The sequence below is a fragment of the Neovison vison genome, chromosome 5 (assembly GCF_020171115.1).
Source record: "Neovison vison isolate M4711 chromosome 5, ASM_NN_V1, whole genome shotgun sequence".
Classification (NCBI taxonomy): domain Eukaryota; kingdom Metazoa; phylum Chordata; class Mammalia; order Carnivora; family Mustelidae; genus Neogale; species Neogale vison.
This window is the reverse complement of record NC_058095.1, coordinates 4,357,511-4,380,851: the sequence shown is the minus strand read 5'-3', so window position 1 is coordinate 4,380,851 and position 23,341 is coordinate 4,357,511. Positions and strand designations below refer to the sequence as shown.

The window sequence follows — 23,341 nt, the reverse complement described above, 5'->3', positions numbered from 1 at the left end:
CCCTGCGGTGTTACGGAGGGGGAGGAGAGGTGTACAGGGCTTGTGGGTCACCTGCAGCAGGACTAGTGAAAACCAGCTGGAGGGGGGTTAGTGGGTGGCTCTGGTGCTTTACGGGGTTTCAGCAAAGGTGTGATTGGAGTATTACTTCTGTTCACACATCAGGCCTCTTCATGGGGCGCATCAGGAAACTTCTGCAGAAACAGCGCTCTGGTTAGTTTGCTGATGCCCCAGACCACTCGCGCCTAGTCCAAGGGAGGATCAGAGCAGTCTGCGTTGCCTTCAGATTTTCATTCATTTTTTTAACACCGTACAGTTCTTAAGTCTGTGCTTGGTTGGGATTGAGGTGGGAAGTCAGCCTCTCCTCCCCCACATTTTTAGGCCACCTGCTGGAGGAGTGATGCCCCCACCCTGGTCTTCTTTTTTCTGCTCCTTCTTACAGCCCCGCCCTTGTCATCCCGAGTCCAGTGGTTTCCTGCTCACACACCCCTGTGAGACGCTGGGTGGCTTAGGTTTTAGTGTGAATGTAGCAAGGTCTTCAGCGAAGATATCTTCACAGATGAACACACACACACACACACACACACACACACACACACACGGCAAACTCAGGTGCCTGAGTGCATGTTCTGAAAGCTTGGGTGAATTATATAACAAGTAAAACTTTCTTTTCTTAATTAAGTTTTTTATTTTGTGATAATTGAAGATTCACGGTATATTGATAATACATTATTCATAAGGAATAAGACGGAGAGATGCTGTGTGCTCTTTAACCATTTTCCCCCACCGGTAGCATTTTAGGAAACTCTGGTACATCGTGGGAACCAGGGCTTGATGTTGATGCGGGGAAGATCCAGAGCAGTTTCCAAGCAGCTTGCTTTGTTATCCGGTTCTGGTCACACCCACCCACCCCTGCCCTTACCCCACAGCAGCCGCTCATCTGTTCTCCACTTCTACAGTGGCGCCATTTCTTTCTTTTTTTCTTTTAAGAGTTTATTTAATTTATTTTATGGGAGGAGAGGCAGAGGGGGAGAGAGAGAGAATCTCAAGCAGACTCAGTGCTAAGTGTGGAACCCAACATGGGGCTCAGTCCCATGACCCTGAGATCAGGAGCTGAACTGAAACTAAGAGCCGGACACTCAACTGACTGAGCTCCCCAGGTGCCCCTATAGTGGTGTCATTTCAAGAAGGTTACAACAATGGTTAAGTCCTTGATCCATTTTGAGTTAATTTTTATGTAAGGCATGTGGCTTAGGTCCATTTTTAGTCCCGAGGTCCATTTTTTTTTCTTTCCTATCGGTGTGCAATTTTTCCAGTAATATTTGTTGGGAAAAAAGGCTATACTTCTTCCATTGAATTGCTTTTGCACCTTTGTCAAAAATCAGTTGGGCATAAGTGTGTGTTAGTTTACAGCTCTCTGCTCTGTCCATTGATCTCTGTGTCTATCCCTCTGCCAGTACCAAGAGCCTGGATCACTGTAGCTGTGTAGTTGGCGCTAATACCGTATCATGTAAAGTGACTCCTCCCAGTACAGTCTTCTATCGTTATAGCTATTTCAGTTTTTCTGCTTTTCCTTATCAGTTTTAAAATAATCTTGTCTGTAGCTTAAAAAATAATAAGCCTTTCCGGAATTTTGTAGGAATGTTAAACCTCTATATCCATATGGGGAGTGTTGACATCTTTACTGTGTTGAGTCTCCCAATCCATGAACATAGAATGTCTTTTTCTTTTTGAACAGAAGTTTATAATGTACAAAGGAAGATGGCTCTGATGTAACATGTTGACATGTATTAAGAGATGCTTTTTTCCCCAGGGAGAATATCAGTGTTGCGTCTCTGTTCAATTTCTTTTTTAAAAAATTCTTTTACAGGCCTATGAAAGGAGGTTTCCTACATGTCCTTTGATCCCGATGTTTGTGGACAGTGACACTGTGAGTGAGTTCAAGAGTGAAGATGGGGCTATTCACGTTATAGAACGGCGCTGTAAGCTGGACATAGACGCACCGAGGCTGCTTAAAAAGGTACCTGTGGGGACACCTTAGGCCATCCCTAAACTAGAGGAACTTATATTCAAAGCCCGTGTTGCATTTGGTGTTATTAATAAGCCCTTTTTCTCTTCATTTTGTTTTCTAAAGATTGCAGGAGTTGATTATGTTTATTTTGTCCAGAAAAACTCACTGAATTCTCGGGAACGTACTTTGCACATTGAGGCCCACAACGAAACCTTTTCTAATCGGGTCATCATCAATGAGCACTGCTGCTACACCGTGAGTAACTGGCCTTCGGGGATAGACGTGCGTGCGGCCGCCGCACTCTGGGTGGAGGGCTGCTCGGCCCCCACTTGTCACCGCCATCGGCTGCCTCGTCTCAGCAGCTGTGGTCCCTCATTTTTCATTGCTGGGATCAGCAAGGTGGCGGGTGTGGTTTACTGCAGAATGGACTACGTTATCGTAGCAGTTAAGGGAGACTGGTGATGCCTTGATTTGTCTTTAAATGTTACCTTAATGTGTCCCTTCCTCTCGGGCGCCACTCTGACACTCTAGAAGTATATGTGGAAGGGCCCGAGCTAGTTTTCCTCCACTTTCTGAAAGTAGAGTGTTCCTGTGAACGTACGCCAAAATGGGGCAGAGCGAAACAGCAAATTACCATGAGTTTGTATGGAAAAATTTGTTAGCGTTCCTAGACTCAAAAAAAATAACCTCTTTAAGGTTTTCTGAGACCTTAGGACACATCTTGCTAACAAATGCACTAAGTAAAGCAGATAAAGCCCAGATGCTCAGAGACTCTGCTCTAGGCTCCGGAGTCTTGAGGCTGGGATGCCGAGTGTGGCTCTCCAGGAGCGACCTTGGCGACCGTCTCACGGCTTGGGCTTGGGGTGTGAGCTGCTCTCTAATAGCTTTTGCGGAGCAAACAGTGAATGCTGTTTTTGCTTTTTGCCCTTTTTCCTAAAAGCGTAAATCCTCTTTGGATTTCTTTTGGTTATCAAAACTAGGTAAATACGTAGATCTTTCAGAAAAGCAAAGTGGTGGAATGCAGACTCTGGGGAGGGGGGTACCTGTAATGCATTCCTCTAGGATGAGGCTGAGGGCTTTTGTCTGCCGCCCCGTCTTCAATAACTTCTGTTACCAGATTATTAGAAGATCTAATAGGGTCTCTCTGTTTCTCTCATACCTTCCTACAGCATATCCGTAGCTCTGAATGATCCTTTTAAAATGTTCCTTTTGGGTGCCTGGGTGGCTCAGTGGGTTAAGCCGCTGCCTTCGGCTCAGGTCATGATCTCAGGGTCCTGGGATCAAGGCCTGCAGGCTCTCTGCTCAGCGGGGAGCCTGCTTCCTCCTCTCTCTCTGCCTGCCTCTCTGCCTGCTTGTGATCTCTCTCTGTCAAATAAATAAATAAAATCTTTAAAAATAAAATAAAATAAAATGTTCCTTTTAACGTATATCAGATCATGGCATACTTTGTACAGTGTTACTGAATTTCCCTCAGAGGAGGAGCCCAGGGGCCTTCCAGTGGCTTATAAGGCCTTGCATTTTCTCTTAATCACACATCTGCCATCTTGCCTGCCTTGTGCACAAGCCTACCCACAGTCTTGGGGCTCCCATCTCCTAGGCCTGCTTCCCTAAGGACCTTTGCTGCAAGCGCGCCCTCTGCTGGGAGCACTCTGCCCCCGGTCTCTGCTTGACCCGCGCCCCCCCTTCAGTCTGTGCTCCGTCTGCCCTTCTGGATGAAGCCAGTCTGAACACCCTGTTTAATTCTGCTGCCTCCCTGCGCACCCCCCAACCCAACACACACCCCGGTCCGTTTAGCCTGCTCCACCACTGTTCCTTTCTCCCTTGGCACTTGTCTTCCAACAATGACAGAATTTCTTACCTCTTACGTTTACTGCTAATTGCCGTTCTCCCCCTCCAGACCGTCAGCTTCATAAGGCCGGGATCTTTGATTTGTTTATGATGGAGAACACTGCTCAGTAAATACGGTGACGGGTGAACCAAGAATGAAAAGGAAGCTCTCCTTTTTTTTTTTTTTTTAAGATTTTATTTATTTATTTGACAGATCACAAGGAGGCAGGGGGGCGGGAAGCAGGCTCCCTGCCGAGCAGAGAGCTCAATGTGGGGCTCGATCCCAGGATCCTGGGATCATGACCTGCGCCAAAGGCAGAGGCTTTAACCCACTGAGCCACCCAGGCGCCCCTGAAGCTTTCCTTTGAACAGTCATTTTAAGAAATCTTTTAGAGTATTTTAGAAATATTATTTAAGTCTTTTCATGATTTTGAACCTTTCTGTACATTTTTCCATCTAGTGCTTTCATGATAATAACATTATTGGTCAAATAAAATGTTTTCTTTTGTTCACCAGTTGATTGAAGAGCAAATGACCTTGTCAGTTGTCAGCATAGTTAATGGGACTGTCTCTCACGGGACTGTCTCTCATTTATCTACAGGTTCACCCGGAAAATGAAGATTGGACTTGTTTTGAACAGTCTGCAAGTTTAGATATTAAATCTTTCTTTGGTTTTGAAAGTACAGTGGAAAAAATTGCAATGAAACAGTACACCAGCAACATTAAAAAAGTGAGTCCACATTGGGATTTTATGGAAAGCGGAGGCAAGAGCCTCTGAGGTGCTCCGAGCTGGCAGTGCTTTCAGAAGGCTGGAAATGGACGTTCAGGGATCCTCGCCGGTTCAAGAGAAGGAAGTACTTGGCTTTTCCCCGAGCCTTGTGTTCCAGGGCAGTGTAGGGTAGGGTGGGGGCTCGGATGATGCTGGTGGGGTCAGTGGAGTCAAGGAGGAGCCTGTGGCCACTGGCCGTGGCGCCCTGCTTAGGATCACCGGCAGGCTGGGCCGGGCTGGGTGAGGCGGAGCCGCCGGCGTGCAGCACCCCCAGCTGCCACCTTCGGGTCTGTGGGCAGGAGACGATTGCCGAGGGGATGCTTGCCGGGGATCTCCTGAGGGTCCCCCAGCCGTCGGATGATTATTATCTGTGGTAAAACTTTGCTTCTCATTTTTTTTTTAAAGATTTATTTATTTGATTGGGTTGGGGGAGTGTATGAGCGCAGTGGGAAGGTGCAGAGGGAGAAGGAAAGAGAATCTCAAGCAGGCTCCCCGCTGAGCCCAAAGCCTGATGTGGGGCTTGAACTCACAACCTGAGACCATGACCTGAGCTAAAATCAAGAGTTGGACACTTAACCGACTGGGCCACCCAGGCGCCCCCATTTCCTTCTCATTTTTATCCCGCTGCTCAGTGTTGGTGTGGAATATGGTTGTGAAGTGTATCCATGTGGGGTTCTGAGAGCTTCTGGAAGGCCTGCTTTCTTCTCAAGGTGTTCGAATTTGGGTGGAGACACAAAGCATACACTGAGTATGAGTGTGATAAATCAGTGCTTCTAACTCGTCCTGAAAAGAAATTCTGTATCTTTAGATATGATTTCCTAGACCTTTGGAGAAGAGGAAGTAAAACAATTATGAAAAACAAAAAACACAAAGGCATTTCACTTTTCTTTTTATAGATTTATTCTGTAGCAATTCAGTTTTTATTAGTGTTTTAAAAACCTGAGGGAGATGGAAAGATTTGAATGTTGAATATACGCTAACCTTAAAATTGGTTTTGTTTAAAGGGAAAAGAAATCATTGAATACTATCTTCGTCAGCTGGAGGAAGAAGGCATAACGTTTGTGCCCCGCTGGACTCCCCCTTCCAGTGCCCCGTCCTTGGAGGCCTCCTTGTCGTGCAAGAAGCAGGCAGCGTCCTTAGCTGTTGTGGTTCCAGACGCTGCCCAGGCAGAGGGGCCGGGTAGCGAGGCCCTCAGCAGCCCCAGCGGGCCGCCCGAGCCCGCGGCGGGGACCCCGGACGGTGCGTTGGAGAGAGGGTTGTCCCTCGAGTCAGGCCAGGGGACTCCGCGGAGTCCTTTCCCCTCTGCTTCCTCCAGCCATGCTTGTTTCCTGAGGATGCGTGGAGATAATTACTGTCCCTTTGCCACCTTTTATTTTTTTCCTAGAATGAAGAAACATTTAATGTTTTTTAATGGGCAGGAAGGGTTATATCAAGTTATTCTTTTCTTGATACCAGGAAATGTGTTTCTTTTGAGGGCATCTTTAGTGAATGAAAGGTAGCAACTAATTCTTTTCACAGCTGTGTCACCATCGAACACCTTATACTCTGTGCTAGGCCCTGTTGTCCGCACTGAATGAAAATTTACTCACTTGACCGTGGTTCCGTCTTACTACAAAGGGCTTATTACCCTCATTTTCTGCATGAGTGAACTGAGGCCCAGAGATGCTGAGTAACTTGCACGGAGTCACACAGCCGGCGGGTGGTGGCCCTGGGACTGAGCTGAGGTGGCTGGCCCTGGGGTCTGCACGTAGCCGGTGTGCTGTGCTGAACACCTGCGCACACACACAACACGTGCACGCGCACACACCTGTTTATTTCTCAGAGTGACGCCCACTGTGAAACCACCCAAGAAAATTCTACCACTCCTAAGTTTTGTTGAAGTATCGGTTTCTCTTTCCACGCTTTCTTCTTTATAGCGAAACTGTGCGATTTGTTTGCCATTCAGTAGGTCGCAGGTGGCGGAGACTTAAATTGGTTTGGAGACACATTTTATTTTTCCACCTCGTGAGCGTTTGCTGTATTTTAGGTACAGCAGTCATGAAGAAGAATTTCTTATATTCTTCGATCATGAAGAAGATTTCTTGTATTTTTTTTTTTTTAAAGATTTTATTTATTTGACAGGCAGAGATCACAAGTAGGCAAGCAGAGAGAGGGGGAAGCAGGCTCCTGCTGAGCAGAGCCTGACGCGGGCCTCGATCCCAGGACCCTGAGATCATGACCCGAGCTGAAGGCAGAAGCTTTAGCCCACTGAGCCACCCAGGCGCCCCTTGTATTCTTGAGCGCAGTAACTCTTTTCAGAATAGGTTTAAGTCTACATGCTTGGTTTATTTCATAGTTTTATGTCACGTAGGTCTTCTTTATATAAGATTGAATTAAAATAGTTACTCATCATCTGTTACAGATTTTCTCCTGTCATGAGTAGCGTTGTAATTTTGCAAAGAGAGTTGACCACGCAGTGATCAGGGAATGTAACTGAATCACTAGCTGGACCCGGGGCTCGGTCAGTGATTTGATCTTACAGACTCTCCCCGAGGGTCTCCAGGGTGCCAGCTTGGCTCTGTGGTCCCTGGGGTGGTGTTGGGTTCTGCGACTCAAGGAACCACACTTAACTTTGCTGAGCAGGACCAGTTTGGAAGCCTCCGTGCTCCAGTGTTCTCTGTGTAAGCGTTGTCCGTAACTTCTGTTGCAGACAAACTAGACGCGGACTACATCAAGAGGTACCTGGGTGATTTGACCCCGCTACAGGAGAGCTGCCTGATCCGGCTTCGCCAGTGGCTCCAGGAGACCCATAAGGGCAAAGTGAGAACCCACACCCCCTGTGCACAGTGCTGTCTTTGTTGCTCTGGACCGGGTCCTGCTCATAGTTTCGTAGAGTACATGTTCCCAGTTGCCGTAGCTGGGGATGTCCCTCTCAGTCTCAGTGTCGGGGGATCTGTATTTCCGGGTGTGGCATCCGAGTCCCTCCTGGCGAGTGGAGAAGCCCTGCTGTGTACGATCAGCTGTGCTTTTCGAGGTTTACCAGAGGAAGGTCTCCCTTAAAAACAATTACAAGGTCAAGTTACAAGGCAATATTATATTCCAAATATTCAGGTTTTTAAACGATTATTTATTTATTTATTTTAAATAGAGTTGGGGGAGGGATAGAGGGAGAAGAAGAGGGAGAGAATATTCAGCAGACTCCCCGCTGAGCGAGGAGCGCAACCTGGGACTCGATCCCGCAACCCTGAGATCACAACCTGAGCTGAAACCAAGAGCCAGACACTCACCGGCCGAGCCATCCAGGCGCCCCCAAGGATTCAGATGGTTTAATTTTCAGAAGCTTTGGAAGGATTTCACAGATGGTTCCAAGACCAGAAGTGTTTGAGCTTTCATTTTGAGGTTTTTGATAGAATTTTAGCCTTGTTAAGAAATCCGGTTTTTCTAACAAGCTTCATACCGATAGGGGGCTGGTGGCAGCACAGGCAGACTGGCGTGTCCGGCTGGGGCTGGCGTCCCGTAGTGAAGGGAAGCTGGGGTTGCACGGAGCGGGCCCGCGCTCGGGTTCTGTCAGCCGTCAGCCCGGGTTACAAGAGCCGTTCTGAGTTCTCAGAACAAGACGTTTTGAGGACTGTTCAGTGTCACTTGTCGAGACCACAGCAACCGTCATCACGGCTGTCACACTCAGCCTGCCCCAGGCGCTCACGATCTCGATGAGGTCCTCCCTGAGGTCCTCCCTGAGGTGGTGGCGTTTCTGTTGTAGGAGGGACCTGAGGCACGGAGCAGGGAAGTCACTTGCCTGAGGCGAGTGAGCACTGGGTGAGGCTTTGAAGCCAGGCCTGGGGGGCAGCGACGCCACCTCCGTGCCTCGTGCTCTCCTGGCAGTGCGGGCGGCAGGCTCCCCTCCCGCCGCCCTCCTGTCCCCTGTGGACCAGCGGCGAGCGCGTGGCCGCAGAGGAAGACGGCCAGGCCAGAGGAGACTCCGACGTGGTTTGGGCCACCTTACCCGGTAGCAGACTTCAGAGGAGGGGGGGTTACAAATGTCACCAGCCCAACCGCAGTCAGCACTTGTGTATGGTCACGCTTGTTCTAATGGCCTGAAAGTGCGGAGGAGTGCGGCCGGCTCGGAACCCTCAGTCCGTCCTGTGCATTGAAGCATCTGATGTTTAACGAGTTATTTATGCCTTTGCTCTACTTGGCCAAAACTGAAATGGGCCACGATAAAGATTATCCCGATTAACGATACCGATTTTCTAAAGCATTGCAGGTTTTCTCTAGTGACGGTCAATTTTAAGTAGTGCGATAATGCAGCTCCCTGGGGTGAAACGTGACAGTTCTAGAGTGTTATTCCCTTAGTAACTTGGTTTCTTTTTTTCCCCTTAGCAACTTTTAACATTGCTTAGAAACATCTTTTCCTCTCACTAGATCCCGAAAGACGAGCATATTCTCCGGTTCCTACGTGCCCGGGACTTCAATATTGACAAAGCCAGGGAGATCCTGTGTCAGTCCTTGACTTGGCGAAAGCAGCACCAGGTGGACTACATTCTGGAGACCTGGAGCCCCCCGCAGGTCCTGCAGGACTACTACGCGGGGGGCTGGCACCACCACGACAAAGGTGGGCTGGGCGTCCTGGACGCGCTTCGAGGCCACACTGCGTGCGGTCGAAGGGGCCCGTCTCAGGAACAGAGTGGGGTCCATCCGTATGTCTAGCCCCTCTCCACCCCGCCCCCTCAGAAGCCCCCCGAAGCCCCCCATAGAGCAGCAGGGGCGGGCGGTCTGCTCCTTCCCTCGGCTTGTGGCCCCTTGGCCACCAAGTTTCTTCACCTCCTCTTCTGACTTTGTTTTGACTCATTTAAAAGACTGGCATGTTGGAGGTCAGCGCTTTCAGGAGCACGTGCTAGTAAAGGAACGGTCACTAACTGCAGTCCCTACAAGACCTAGGACAGTATGTAGCCAGATTTTCTATATCAAAACAGTGAGGCACTTCAGCTGTGTTTTGGGCAGGAAGCAAAACACAAGCCAAGGAAGCGATGCCCCTAAAACGAAGGGTGGGTTAAGCCGAGCGCAGTTCTCTGGGATCGCGTTCCATGGCGCGCCTTGCAGGAAAGCCGGCGTTTGCCAGGGTCATGCTCGCTCTTCGCTGGTTCGGAGCTGGACCATGGACAGAACGGAACCGGGGTGTAGAGCGGGCTGGCGGACGGCCCTGGAACTGCCGCCCCCTTCCAGCAGATTCTTCCAAAACAGAGCAGCTCGGATTTGTCTGTTTTCCGGACCTCATCTTCTATACTTTCCCAGATTAATTGTAGCTCTTTGTTTTTCCTAGCAACGTATGTTTATTCTACTTGCCCACCCTTCAAAGATTAAAGTTTGGTAGTGAAACGTTAACAAATGTATTTTATAAATATGGGAGACACCTTTTATAAATCTTCCTTTCAACAAGATTTAGGAGCACAAAGACCTTTTTGTTTTGAGTAGAACAGATCTAGACCCAGGCCGGGTGATAAATACAAGGAAAATTTGGACTTCTTTGTCAAGATGACAGGGCTGACCCTCCAGTATCAGAAGACAAGTCTCAGTGGCTTGTCAGTAGCAGATGCCGTTCCTGGCCTTTCTGCCGCTCCCCTGTGGCACCGAGTGTCGGGAGTCCAGGCTCTAGAGACTCTGTGGACTCCGGGGGACACTGTGGCCACCGAGATCTTTCTCCCTCTGTGTCACTAGCCCGTGAAGACAGAGCGTTTGTATAGTGAGGGGGTTCCTCTCGGGTTCCATCTGCTACACCTCTGGGCTGTAAACACGTAGAGCCAACGCGGGCTGCTTGGGGCGGATTTAAAAATGTCCTGGAAGTCCTCATTGATCCTGATCCTGTGGGTGGGAATCAGGGGACGCTGCCTTTTAAAAAAGATCTAGACGTTAACGTTTTGTTAACTCCTGAAATGCAAAAAAAAAAAAAGTGTTTTCTCTAAGAAACACAATTTTAAAATACTCCATTATCACAGAAAAAAGTTTCTGTGGATATTCGGAGGTGTACCCCCGCCGCCACCCCGCCGCACCGAAAGTCAGCTCTGCTCCGCCATCTGGTGGTTGAAGTGAGGAGGCCTAGCGGCCACCCTGTCACTACCTGTCGTTAGAGCCGGATGAGAGGCTGAGATGGGACTGGTGTGTCTTCTCCTGGGCACAGGGGCAGCGGCGGGGGGAGCTCATGGCCACACACAGCCAGCCGCGGCTTCTGAGTGGGAAGGCGGGCTCCTTGGTAAGGCTCCTAGGGCGGCACCGTCCGCTTCTCTTCGGCAACGCAGCTGATGCTCCCTTGCCCTCCCCCTGCAGACGGGCGGCCGCTGTACGTGCTCCGGCTGGGCCAGATGGACACCAAGGGCCTGGTGCGAGCCCTCGGGGAGGAGGCTCTGCTGCGATACGTAAGTGCCTCCTGGGGACGTCGCCGCCCCTCCCTTTGCCGGCCGCGCGCTGACCTCACCGTGTTAGCGAGCGTGGAGGACGCTCGCCATTAGGCCAGGCGCGTATCTGTGGAGCATGAGGAATAGCGTGGAGGACATTAGGAGATGAGGGGGGAGTCACAGGGGGAGTGAACCACGAGAGACTGTAGACTCCGGGGAAAAAACGGGGTTTCAGAGGTGGGGGGCAGTGGGGATGGGTGAGGCCGGTGATGGGTATTAAGGAGGGCGCGGGCTGCGCGGGGCACCGGGCGTTAGGCGCAGGCCGTGAGCCCTGGAACAGCACAGCAAAAACGAATCAAGTACTGTGCGGTGACTAATGTAATAAAAATTGTAAAAACTGTATGTTTTCAAAGCAATGATAATTAAAACATAAAGTTGCCATTTAAAAACAGGCCAATCTGTTAATATATTTTTAAAATTTCAAAAGAGGGCATGGAAGTTATAAAAATGTTTTTCATAGGGAAGCATCAACACAAAATCTGTAGAGCCACTCAAGATGACTCGAGTTTGGGGTCCTCTTGGTCCCTCCCCTCCCCTTCCCCTCCTGAGCTGTCTCTCAGGTTAAGCCTCTTGTAGTGTTTGCCCGGCACTGCCTTACCCGCAGGTCCTCACATCTCTTACCTGGACGATTATAAATGCTTCCTTCCTGCCCCCCGAACTCCAGGCTCCCCCCCCCCATTTCAGCCTCCACAGTGTGGGCAGTTATGAAGAGAAGGAGGTGCTTAAATTAAAAACGAAACAAACAAGGGCGCCTGGGTGGCTCAGTGGGCTAAGCGTCTGCCGTCGGCTCAGCCCATGGTCCCAGGGTCCTAGGATCAAGCCCCGCATCGGGCTCTCTGCTCAGCGGGTGGTGTGATTGTCACTTTGTTTCATAGCTTGATGTAGTGCTGTTACTTAGACTAATCGTGGGCTTTTGTGGCCATTTCACACACAGGTTCTCTCCATAAACGAAGAAGGGCTGAGACGGTGTGAAGAAAATACAAAAGTCTTCGGTCGACCCATCAGGTAGATACTAATTTTGTTTTCCCTTCCAGCTTATTGAGAATGTGGGGTAAATATCTCTACTTGACTTTGGGGCCAAAATCTGGTTTGATTTTTAGGCTTTTAGATTTCTAGAACCAAATCTAAATGGTTTCCCGTTGTCTGCAGTATTCCAGAAGGCGGGAGACCGAAAGCCATACATGCAGTTGGGTCGGTTGGGAGGGGTGGGTGCTGGATTTTGGTATCTGTCACCCTGAGTGAGGCACTGCTGTGCCCTCAGTCTGAGTGGGTCGGCCTGTCCTGTTAGTCCGCGGGTCCTCAGGAGCCCCGGGCCGCAGGTCGGCTCTGTCTTAGCTGCAGGCTGCGAGGAGGTTATTCTGCATTTCTGAGCCGCACTTGCTACGGTGAACTGTTTGGGAAATGTGTGGTGGCGCAGGGGTGGACATAGGAAGGCCCAGCGGGGGACCTGGGAGGGCGGTGCCGCCTGGCAGGAGGGAGTCTCGAGGGTCCTGTCCCGGCTGCAACGTCGGCTCCAGTATGTCGTGTCTGCCGGGGCAGAGCTGCTGGCGCTTCAGGCACGCTGGGCGTCAGACGCCAGACGCGTGGCCCGCTCGGTCTGTCGCGGCCCGGCAAGTTGGGCCCAGCGCATCGGGTGCCTTGTCTGCGGGGTCGTGCGTGGGTCCGGGTGGGTCCTCGCTGTGAGCGAGCCGCGGAGCTGCTGCTGCTCCGGGACGGGGCTCCCCCACGGGTCCGTGTGCTGCGGGCCTCGGGCTGGAAGCGCAGTTCCTGGCGCTTGATGTTTTAGAAACTGGTCTGGTTTTGGCAACGGCTCTAAACGGCGGTTTCGTACTGTCAAGAAGAAGTTCGCTTAGGATGTGTCTTGCACGCGTGCGTGTCTAGTGCGTGGCTCACACATCTGCACCCCCGCAGCTCGTGGACCTGCCTGGTGGACCTGGAGGGGCTCAACATGCGCCACCTGTGGAGACCCGGCGTCAAGGCCCTGCTGCGCATCATAGAGGTGGTGGAGGCCAACTACCCCGAGACGCTCGGCCGCCTCCTCATCCTGCGCGCTCCCCGCGTCTTCCCGGTCCTCTGGACGCTGGTGGGTGTGGCTGCGCCGCTGCCCAAGCCCGGAGCCACTTACGAGGCGCCTGGGCTGGCTTTCCTGTCCCTGTATCTGTTCGTCTTAACTAGTCAGGAAATAGCAAATGTGGAAACATACAGGCCCTCTCAAACCGCTGAAGGGGGGGAAAAAGCTCCTGAGAGTCCTTTTGTCACGCAAATAGACGTTACGGAAAAAGTGTGTCGGGCTCCCTGCCCGCCCCCCACTCATACTGTCGCAGGGTAATTTTAATCTTTGGAAATCACACAGCAGAGCGAAATGACTGCACGGTCTTTTCTCATTACCTGCAGGTTAGTCCATTCATTGATGACAACACCAGAAGGAAATTCCTGATTTATGCAGGAAATGACTACCAGGGTCCCGGAGGCCTGCTGGACTACATCGATAAAGAGATCATTCCAGATTTCCTGAGCGGGGAGTGCATGGTATGTATCGAGGCAAGCCGCTCTGCGTTTGGCGGCTTTACGGGGGTGGGAAAGGTGGCTGTTGGTTGGTATAAACGATTTTCAGACTTTCAGTTTGGATTATTGTTTTTTGTTCTGTGTTGTTTTTCTTTGTTTGGCTGACATTTCTCTGACCCAGGGCTAAACCACATACACCCGTTTTGGTAATTGTTGGCAACATGTATATTTCTTCGTTGTTAAATATAATGAGAATTTGTTTTAGAGCCTAATGTAATTGCACCTTTATTCGCTCAGTTCTGTGCAGCTCAGACTCTTATAACTGTTCTGAGGAGCTGTGCGTTTTATAAAAACTCTTTGAAAAGCTCCACGTGGTTCTGCCAGATCACCCCCTTGACATTAAATAAGGGGGACATTTTGAAGGGGACACGTTAAGAGAACGACTTCTGTCATCTGGGGGCTTTGATTCGCGGCGTGGCTAGGCTATCGGGTGGCTACATCCGCCTCTCTGCCCTGGACTGTGATGAGGGTCCTTGAGCACCACAGCCCCCGGGGCGTGCCCGGCTCCCGTGAGGGTGAGGGAGACCGAAGGCTGCAGGGGCCCAGGCGGCTTCCTCTGTTGACCGCTAAAGCCAGGGGGGAGTCTGGTTGTCCTTACAGAAAGGATCTCTCTCAGCCTATGGAAAATAAAGTTGTCCTTTTGAGAGGTGTATACTACATAGGTGTATACACTATGCTTGGATACGCGTAGTTAGCTAACAGACCGGGTTTTCAGGGGAGTCTTCGGGTTGGTTAGAGGAGTTTGGATTCAGCTTTCAGGGCCTCGGTCCCGCGTCAGGAATGGCAGACATCTGCACAGTGCGGTGCGAGGGGCAGGGGAGCCTCAGGACCCTCCCTGACCAAGGGCCGGGAGGTTAACCTAGGAGGTCAGCTGTGGAGAGGCCCCCAGACGACTCACATTAGGAACAGTCCAGAAGTGGTTGGTTCTTCTGACTGTGAGCTGGAGCAGAGGGAGACCTCGCTCACGGCACCCCCGACCGACTGTGACGTGCTCCCCGCGGTGAGAGTCGTCCTCGTCCATCCACGGGGCCCGGCTCTCCTGCGCTCCTGCTGGGTCCGTCTGACAGAGGCTGCCTCGGGCTCACCGCCTCCCAGGCCGTGTAGGAGGAGCTGGGAGTCTCTGAACCTCAGTGTTGAGTCACTAGATCAAGGTCAGCTAGGAAATATGTGAAGTATAGAGATTCTAATTAACCTAGCCCATTGTAAGCCGACTCAGAAGAGGCTCTGCTGAATTACTTTCTGTTTCGTGTTGTGCATGGATCTGACTTGGGTTACACAACAAAGCTTGCATCGTTGATTATATATTAGTGGTCAGAGTTTATAATAAACACCTGCCTGTAGTTGCTGAGAGTAAAACTTTTTTTTAAAAGATTTTCTTTATTTGACAGAGATCACAAGTAGACAGAGAGGCAGACAGAGAGAGAGGGGGAAGCAGGCTCCCCGCTGAGCAGAGAGCCCGATGCGGGGCTCCATCCCATGACCCTGAGATCATGACCTGAGCCGAAGGCAGAGGCTTTAACCCACTGAGCCACCCAGGCTCCCCGAGAACAAAACATTTCTTAGCATCGTGTTTTCTCTTTGCGATGCTGTGTAACTGCTGTCATTCTTCCACGGAGCAGCGTTAGTAAATTAGTCCCGTACCTCTTACGTAGTAGAGTAAATTCTCTGGGAAATTAGCGTCAACCTGTACACATAGATCTAAGAGGTTTTAAAACGTCACGTTGCTCAGCCCTGCAGCTGGCATTGGGACGGTGCCGGCGTGTTCCGTTCCCAAGCGGCCAGGGTCATTGCGCCCGCCGGGACGTGGCCCACCACGGAGCGTTGGTTCTCAGAGGGCCCCTTCCGTGTGCACAGCGTTCACTGCTGTGTTTGTGTTTGCAGTGTGAGGTGCCCGAGGGCGGACTGGTCCCCAAGTCTCTGTACAGGACTGCGGAGGAGCTGGAGAACGAGGACCTCCGGCTCTGGACCGAGACCATCTACCAGTCTGCAAGCGTCTTCAAAGGATCCCCGCACGAGGTGCGCCATCCGCGCCGCGGGCCCCGGGGGGCAGGGACCCACCCTGTCTCCCCAGGGACCTTCCTCAGCACGTCTTCCAGCAGGAGCGCCTTCAGAAGCATCAAATGCTTTTTCTGGTCTTGGCCTTTAGGGTTTATTATTTTTTTCCCCAAACCTTTAGTTGGGGTGAAAGTCTGCATTGAGGGACAGGCGTCTCTCGAGGGACCTGCGCCCAGAAGGCGGCGAGGCCTCCTGACCTCTGCTCTGCCAGGGACGCGCGGGGCGGGTGGCTGGTGGGAGGCTTCCCTGTGGGTCGCGGACTCTGCGCCTGAGGCCATCTAACGACTCTGCAGGGCTGGTTTCCGTGTCCGTCTCTTCATGACCGGGCTTCAGTTATTTCTGTTTGTGGAAGAATTTGCCCGTTTTTTGTAAGTTGGGCAGGGTCCGGAGAAGTAGCACTTCTCTGTTTTCCCTTCTTACGGCCACGTTCGGGGCGGAAGCGAGAGGACTGCCGTGTCCTGCGGATGCTGCGTGTCCTGTGACGTGGCGGGCGGTCTGGGCTCCCAGGGCTCCCGACCGAGTGCCTTTCCCGAGCTCTGGGCGGCGCCGTTTGTGCCTCGGGGGTGGTTGCTCCGGACGGCGGCGCCCGGGCCCTGCGCTCAGGCCGACCCCTTACTGCCACCTGCCACCCGTCCTCGCTGGCGTGTGTCCCGGCGCGGCCGCTTGTGGCGCAGGCAGCTGCTGTTGCCGTGTTCGAACAGGCGGGGGCAGATCCGGTCTGCCGCACGCGTGGGTTCGGTGGAGAAATCTCAGATTTTTCATGGCTGTGTCTTGAGGATTATTTCTGGTAATTCCGTATTCAGAGGCCTGGCGCGGGGGGAGTTCTTCTTTGTCTTAGGTAATTCGCTCTCGTCTGTGCTCTGTGCTCTGTGCTCTGTGGTCTGTGCTCTGTGGTAGGGAGCTCCCTGGCGGGGACAATTCTCCTGCGTCGCGGGGCATGTGGCAGGTGGAAGTTTTCTACATGGGAATGTTAGGCCCTGCTCTGGGGGTTAAGTAAGACACAAGTGAAGGCCATAAGAGCCCGGAAATGAGGGCTGAACTCTGTGTCCCCGCGGTGAAGGTCGGGGGGGTCCGCAGAGGGGGCCGCGTCTGGGGAAAGCTTGGCCCCAGGGGAGCCACTGTACTGCAGAAGGACCGTCACGGCGCCCAGACAGGACTGTCGTGCCCCGTGGAATCTGCTGTTTAGGGAGATCCCGAGGGGGTGGCTTTGTGCTGAGGAGCCGCAGTGGTGGAATCGCGGGGTGTGCCTGATGGGCAGAGCGGCAGCCGGGTCGCGCCGGGCGGAGGGGCGCCGCCGCCCGAGTTCTCACCACTGCGCGCGGTCCTGCCATTGCACCCCCAGTAACGCGCTCAGGTCTGACTCTGATCAGTCCCTGCTGGGAACCTTGCCTGGGGCGCCGTGAGGAGGTTCGGTTTGAGGTGGGCCCTCAGTCCCCACGGCCCTCCCCTGCCCCAGGCCACCTGGCGGGCCCTGGCTGCCACTGTTCCTTGTGAGTCTGTCCCCTGCCTCTGCCTGGAGCGCTTCCTTCTATTCCTCCACGTGCCCTTTACTCAGCTCCCACCTTCTCTGGGATGTCCTCGTGCTCGCCAGCCTAGAACAGTCCGTGGAACCACTTCCGAACCACCTTGAGTCACTTCCGCTCTGTGTTGTTACAGCATTTCTACGGCCGGGAGCCGGCATGTCGGATGCTAAGGGCCGTGCGGTGGGGAGTCTGGGCTGCGGGTGCAGCTGGGGGGGGGGCGCGGAGCTCGGCCTGTGCCGTGGAGCAGGAGGCCTGGGAGGAGGGAGAGCAGGGGAAGCTGTGGGCAGCACGGTGGGTGCGGGTGAAGAGACGGCCGATGGGCTGACGGGACAGGCCTCCCTCCCTCCTACGACGCGCACGGCTGGGCCCAGAAGCTCCCCGCAGAGACGAGGCTGCCACCGTGTCGGCCCGGGGCTCGGGGGCTCGCGCTGAACGCACTCTCTGCTTCCAGATTCTCATTCAGATCGTGGACGCCTCTTCAGTGATCACTTGGGATTTTGACGTGTGCAAAGGAGACATTGTCTTCAACATCTACCACTCCAAGAGGTCGCCCCAGCCCCCCAAGAAGGACTCCCTGGGGGCGCACAGCATCACTTCCCCAGGAGGGAACAACGTGCAGCTGATAGACCGAGTCTGGCAGCTGGGCCGCGACTACAGCATGGTGGAGTCGCCTCTGATCTGCAGAGAAGGGGAGAGCGTGCAGGTAGGCCGTCCGAGGCCCTCCACAGCTCGGGGCTTTTGTCTTCTAAAGGTGGGGTCTGCTGCCGCCCTGCCGTCCTGCGTGGCTGGCGCTGTCCGTCTGCGGGAGCGCCCGTGGCTGTGGGCAGTGCTGGTTGTGGTCACAATGACCCGGGAAGCCCAGGAGGCTCCGAAGACAGGGAGCTCAGACCTGAGCAAGGGTTCTGGGATGAATTTGTGACTTTTAGCTCAAGTGCCTGAGTTTTCTTGAGAAGTTAGTTTCACAGAAGTGACGTGGAAGGCAGGGAAAGGCATTCTGTGCCCGTGGACAGCTGGGATCCAGCCTTCCCCGAGAGGACAGTCACCCTAAACAGCAGGGAGCCCAGCATGTGCTGGGGGAGGGGGAGCTGTCATCACTGAGCTCGCGTTCGTTTGGAAATGCTCTGTCAGCTCATTCTTCACGTCATGGCCGGTCATGTTGAGTCCTTATGCGAAGAGCGGTGGTTCTCAGGTGCTCTGGCCTGCGTGACAGATGCATAATTCTGCCGCCTTTCCAGTTCTCAGGGAGGAGCCTGTCAGTGGGGGGGGGCCGAGAAGTAGAGGAAAGGAGAAGATTTTATTGGGTTTTAAAAATAATAAACAGTTTAAGCTCCAGAATTAGTGAAGAAGATAATTTTCAGAGGTTGACATTCTGCCCCGGATTGCATTCTATTAGCCAGAATGCTCTAGTACGATCATCGGAAGCCCGTCCGAGAGAGCACTGCCGGGTCAGATGATCTGTTTGGAGCCCCTGAAGGCTGGATGAGGGGTCCCCGCCCACACTTCCTCGTCCATCCCACCAGCCACCTGCTTCTGCGGTGGCTTTCCTTCCCCCGAAGCTGCAAGTCCGGGGGGTGGACAGACGCCCACCGACAGTCCCTCCCCGAGGCCACGCGGCACCTGGGGGGGGCCTGGCTGTAGGGCCCACGGACCCCAAGTGGAACCAGCCGAGGAGCACGTGGTCGACTCTCCAGCCACTGGGCCGGCCAGCCGGCTGCGTCCAGCGTGCTCGTGCTCGGGGAGGGCTGCGGGCCGTATGCGCTGGGGTTGGGGCCGGCAGGGAGTTCTCAGCCGGCGCCACCCGACTCGTTCCAGGGCTCGCACGTGACCAGGTGGCCGGGCTTCTACATCCTGCAGTGGAGGTTCCACAGCATGCCCGCGTGCGCCGCCACCAACCTGCCGCGGGTGGACGACGTGCTGGCCTCCCTGCAGGTGTCGTCGCACAAGTGCAAAGTGATGTACTACACCGAGGTGATCGGCTCCGAGGACTTCCGGTACGGGCTCCCCACCCGCGGCCCGCAGCAGCACAGGGGGCGGGGGGTGGGGGCTCGGGGGAGCCGCGGTTCCGGGAGGGCCTGCCGCGTGAGTGCTGGGGGTGCCGCGCGGGGCAGCCTGCCATGGGGTCCTCACGCCTCTCCCCTCCCCGTGCCGTCCGCAGAGGCTCTATGACCAGCCTGGAGTCCAGCCACAGCGGCTTCTCCCAGCTGAGCGCCGCCACCACCTCCTCCAGCCAGTCTCAGTCCGGCTCCATGATTTCCAGGTAGTGCCGCGGCGCCTGTGCCCAGGGCGCGGAGGGGACAGCGCGCCTCCTCGGACGGCCCGCCGCGCCCCGCCACCCGCCCGGCGGCCACACTGTGCAGACTCCTCACCCTCTAGGTAGCAGATAGTCTCCAGATGGCAGGCGTAGGCCTTGAGCCCAGACCGTCTCGACGCGCCATTTTAACTCGCACTGTTTAGCCATAGATTTTGTACACAGTGTGCGCAAAAGCAAGCCAGAGCACGAGGGCTCTTTCGAAAGAAAAGTAGTTTGTATACAATTAAGAGATTGACTTCATCTCAAATGCTGATGCAAAAAATGTTTCCAGCCACCTCCACACCCTGTCCATTAGCGGATGAATTGCTGCACCATCCGTCCGTCCTCCGGCGGTGGCCTTCCTTCCTACGCGGAGCAGGAACTGCTGGCCTGTCCCTGCACCGCGTCACGGTGTTGCCCTCCGCTGTCCCTGGCACGGCCCGCGGCTCGGGGGACCCACCAAGCCCCTGTCCTCTGAGTGGCGCTGCTCCCATAGGGAGCGCTCGGGGACAGCCTGTGGGAGCAGCCCACTCAGGTCGCCTGGGCAGGTGACCCGCCGTCCTGTGGTGGGTGCGGGTGGGGCCCGGGGCTCTCGGGGGCCCCCACGGCAGCAGGAGAACACCGCCACCATGAAACAGCTTCTCTTTCCTCCTTTCCACTTCTTTTTTGTACTTTCAGAGCAGGATTTTTCTGTGTGTGAACTTGCGCAGGAGGGATCCTTTCCCTTTTCCTTCTGGTGTCGTTCTTACCTGCAAATGCTGATTCTAAGCTCACTCGAGACTTGCGTGCCCTCTGCCTCCTCTTGGCTTGATAGCATCAGGGCCCACGTGGTTTTCCTAGTCACTAGAAGGCTGTTTTGGAGACTCAGTCGCGTTTGCCGTTTGAAGTTGTCCAGTGTCCGTCCGAGCTGATGAGTGTTCTCGCTGCGCGGCCGCCTCAGGAGAGCGAGGGGCTGGCGGGGACCCCCTCCCGCATAGACGGAAACCGCCGGCGTGCAGGGCCGTGTCCGCACGTGCAGGCGTGGGGGGTGGGTGTGGCAGTGGTGGGGGATGCATGTGTGAGTGTACCGGGGTTTGTGTGTGAGTGTGGCAGTGTGGGGGGGGCATGTGGGTGCGAGTGTGGCAGTGGGTGTCAGTGCGTGGGGGGCACATGCGTGTGTGGCTGGGGTGGAGGTGGGGTGTGGGGTGGACGTCGGGGGGGTGTTGGTGAGAAATGGGGCAGGTGGAGAGTGGGGTCGAGTTACAAGGGAGTCTTCGTAGAAGCAGATCAGCATATGAGCTGGTTTGCCTTTTGCGTTCTGTTTTGGATTCCCCGTTCCCAAGCACGGTGTTCTCGTGTCGGTCCATGTTTTTTTCAGCTTTTTATGGGAAAAGCAGGTCATTTGCGAATCTGTCTGGATGTTGCGTTGGGTTAGTGTTTGTGATAAGGATGTGATGTGTGGTGGTGGGTGTTACCGGAAGAGTTGGTGTTTTTAAAAGATACGAGCCCAAAGCCGCGTGGCTGTTAGCAACAGGTGAGGCACGGAAGCCTGGGCCGGGTTGCTTCCCATCTGCTCCCGGGGCCTGTGGCGCATGGCCACGGTGTGGACAAGTGTGTGGAGGGCGTGGGTGCCCCGTGGGTGAGCCCCAGCGGGCTCTGGAGGAGCGCCCGGGCAGTGAGGCCCGTGAGGCGGCCCGCGTACGGAAGACTGGGCTTCTCCGTTGTTGCTGGCCTTCCCGGAGTTGTTCCCTTTGTTTGAAAAGATAGGCTCAGCACGGTGCCTAAAGCCTTGTTTCCAGAAAGCACATTAGGGTTAGGTAGCGCCCCTGTGCTGCTTCTGATCAGTGCTTCCTGCTTCTAAATTATAAGGACCTGAAGGTGGTCCCTTCCCTCTCTCTCTCTCTCTCTCTCTCTCTCTCTCTGTGTGTGTCTCAGATGGCGGTTTTGCTGACAGCTGCCAAGAACACGCTTCCCTCCACAGGCCACCTCAGCCCAGGGATGTTTGTAGAACTGAGTTGCAGCCATCCCTCCCTCCCCCAGTCCGAAGACATGTTCGTTTTAAGTTGACTCAGAAGTGGCCCTCTCTTGTCCCCAGAGAGTCGAACGCGTCTCTAAGAGTTCAAAGCACATCACTGCGCAGACGCCGGCAGGGTTGCTCACGAGTGACGGGCACCTGCTTCTCCTCGGAGGGGGCCGCGGCTCGTGGACCCGGCCATGCCCCTCCTTCCACGTCCTGCATTTCTTACTTTCCGCCTTTCTTCTGCACTAAGGGTTCTTTTGGTTTCCCCAATGTTACTAGTGTCTTAACTCACTTTTCTTCCTCAATCCATTATTTGCATATCAAATTCTGTAAATGTTTTGTAAACATATTACCTCACCTTTGGTAATACAATACTGATAGTCTTTAAAAGATTTTTTTACTGTTATGGATAATAAATGTGAACTGTTTAAAGACGAGCATGTCTCTTTCTTCCTTGGGACGTGACGAGGTAGCGTCCTTTGGAGAGTGGGACCTTAGGAGATGGGAGAGGTCGAGGACAGATCTGGATCCGGGGTGCTGGGTTCTAGAAGTTCCAGAGTGGAGCCCCACGTGTGGGGGACCATTTGCAGCTGCGTGGGCGGTCCTGCAGACCGATGGCGGCTGTGAGTGGCCGACCCGCAGATGCCACCCGGAGCCGACGGTTCGCTCGCTCCTGTGACAAGTGTTTCTTGGACTCTGTGAGCCCACACATGGCTGGCGGCAGGCTGCCGGAGACACTGTTTCTTCAGTAACGACACGGATCCTCGAATCACGTGGCTTCAGAAAAAAGAAAATGGACAGGTGTGGACCTTCGGAACCTGGGCCCCCTTGTCGCCGGCTGCTTGCCGGTTGTGTCTAGGGGTGGCAAGGCCAGAGCAGCCTGGGACAGACGCCGTGCTGGCCTGCCCCGTCGTCGTCTTCTGTTTTCCTGGTCAGGGTGTGTGGGAGCCGGCCGAGGGGACGGAGCAGGGGCTGACGTGGCCGCACGTCCGTGGCCGCACGTGAGCTGTGCATTTGCCGCAGCCCAGGGAGGCGACCCGTGTCCTTCGCACCGCAGCGGCCCCCGCGGGCCTCCCACCGCAGCGTGCTGCTGGGGGGAGGGCAGGGCGCACAGCAGCCCCTCTCGGGCGCGGAGGCCTCTGCCGGCCCTCGGGTCGGGCCTGCGCCTGCCGGGCAGAGGGTGTCGTTCGGGCTCTGACCGGGACGGCATGAGAAACGGGTGAGCCTGGGTGGCCTGCTGCTGTCTCTTGGCTGTCTCAGAGCGAAGCAACAAGTGGGGCGTCCTGAACAACGGTCACAGTGTTCCGGGTCGCCGAACCTCCAATATGTAGTTATGCTTAAACGCGTCACGTCCTTTCCTACCCGAGCACAAGCATCGGGAGCCTCTCAGGTCTCCGGTCAAGGCGGAGGTGATCTCAGTAAAATGTCATGACACGCCAATGAATCCGTTTTATTTTATTTTAAAGATTTTATTTATGTGAGGGACAGCTAGTGAGAGAGCACAAGTAGGGACAGTGGCAGAGGGAGACAGAGAGAGAAGCAGACCCCTGGCCAAGTAGGGAGCCTGACGCAGGACTCGATCCCAGAACTCTGGGATTGTGACCTGAGCCAAAAGCAGACGTTCAGCCTACTGAGCTGCCCAGGTGCCCCCCCACCCCCACCCCCACAGTGAATCGGGTTGGTTTGATGAAAGGGCTTCGGAAAGCAGGGTTTCTGGGAACAGGACCGCCGCATGCTGTGTAAAGCAGCAGCCATCTGAACTGCAGGCTTAGAAAGGGTTAAAATGGCAACGTTTGTTATTTATTTTCTACCACAACCCTCCCGCCCTGTATGGGCAGCATTCACTGCCCGACCAGTGCTGAGACACCTGCGCAAAC

At 54.2% G+C, this 23,341-nt stretch overlaps 1 protein-coding gene across 2 annotated transcripts in view; it reads left to right on the top strand.

The window, feature by feature from the left end:
* The window catches only part of SEC14L1 (SEC14 like lipid binding 1), a 55,048-nt gene extending 33,147 nt beyond the window's left edge, over positions 1–21,901 (top strand). For both annotated transcript variants that reach the window (XM_044247346.1, XM_044247345.1), the window contains exons 4-17: positions 1,868–2,017; positions 2,132–2,263; positions 4,437–4,565; positions 5,609–5,843; positions 7,294–7,403; positions 9,006–9,195; positions 10,905–10,993; positions 11,967–12,037; positions 12,944–13,115; positions 13,427–13,561; positions 15,479–15,613; positions 17,627–17,878; positions 18,988–19,166; positions 19,331–21,901. In XM_044247346.1, coding sequence (XP_044103281.1) covers positions 1,868–2,017; positions 2,132–2,263; positions 4,437–4,565; positions 5,609–5,843; positions 7,294–7,403; positions 9,006–9,195; positions 10,905–10,993; positions 11,967–12,037; positions 12,944–13,115; positions 13,427–13,561; positions 15,479–15,613; positions 17,627–17,878; positions 18,988–19,166; positions 19,331–19,436 — 2,085 coding nt within the window. In that variant the 3' untranslated portion in view covers positions 19,437–21,901. The remainder of the gene's footprint in view (positions 1–1,867; positions 2,018–2,131; positions 2,264–4,436; positions 4,566–5,608; positions 5,844–7,293; positions 7,404–9,005; positions 9,196–10,904; positions 10,994–11,966; positions 12,038–12,943; positions 13,116–13,426; positions 13,562–15,478; positions 15,614–17,626; positions 17,879–18,987; positions 19,167–19,330) is intronic.
* Positions 21,902–23,341: the final 1,440 nt, after the last annotated feature.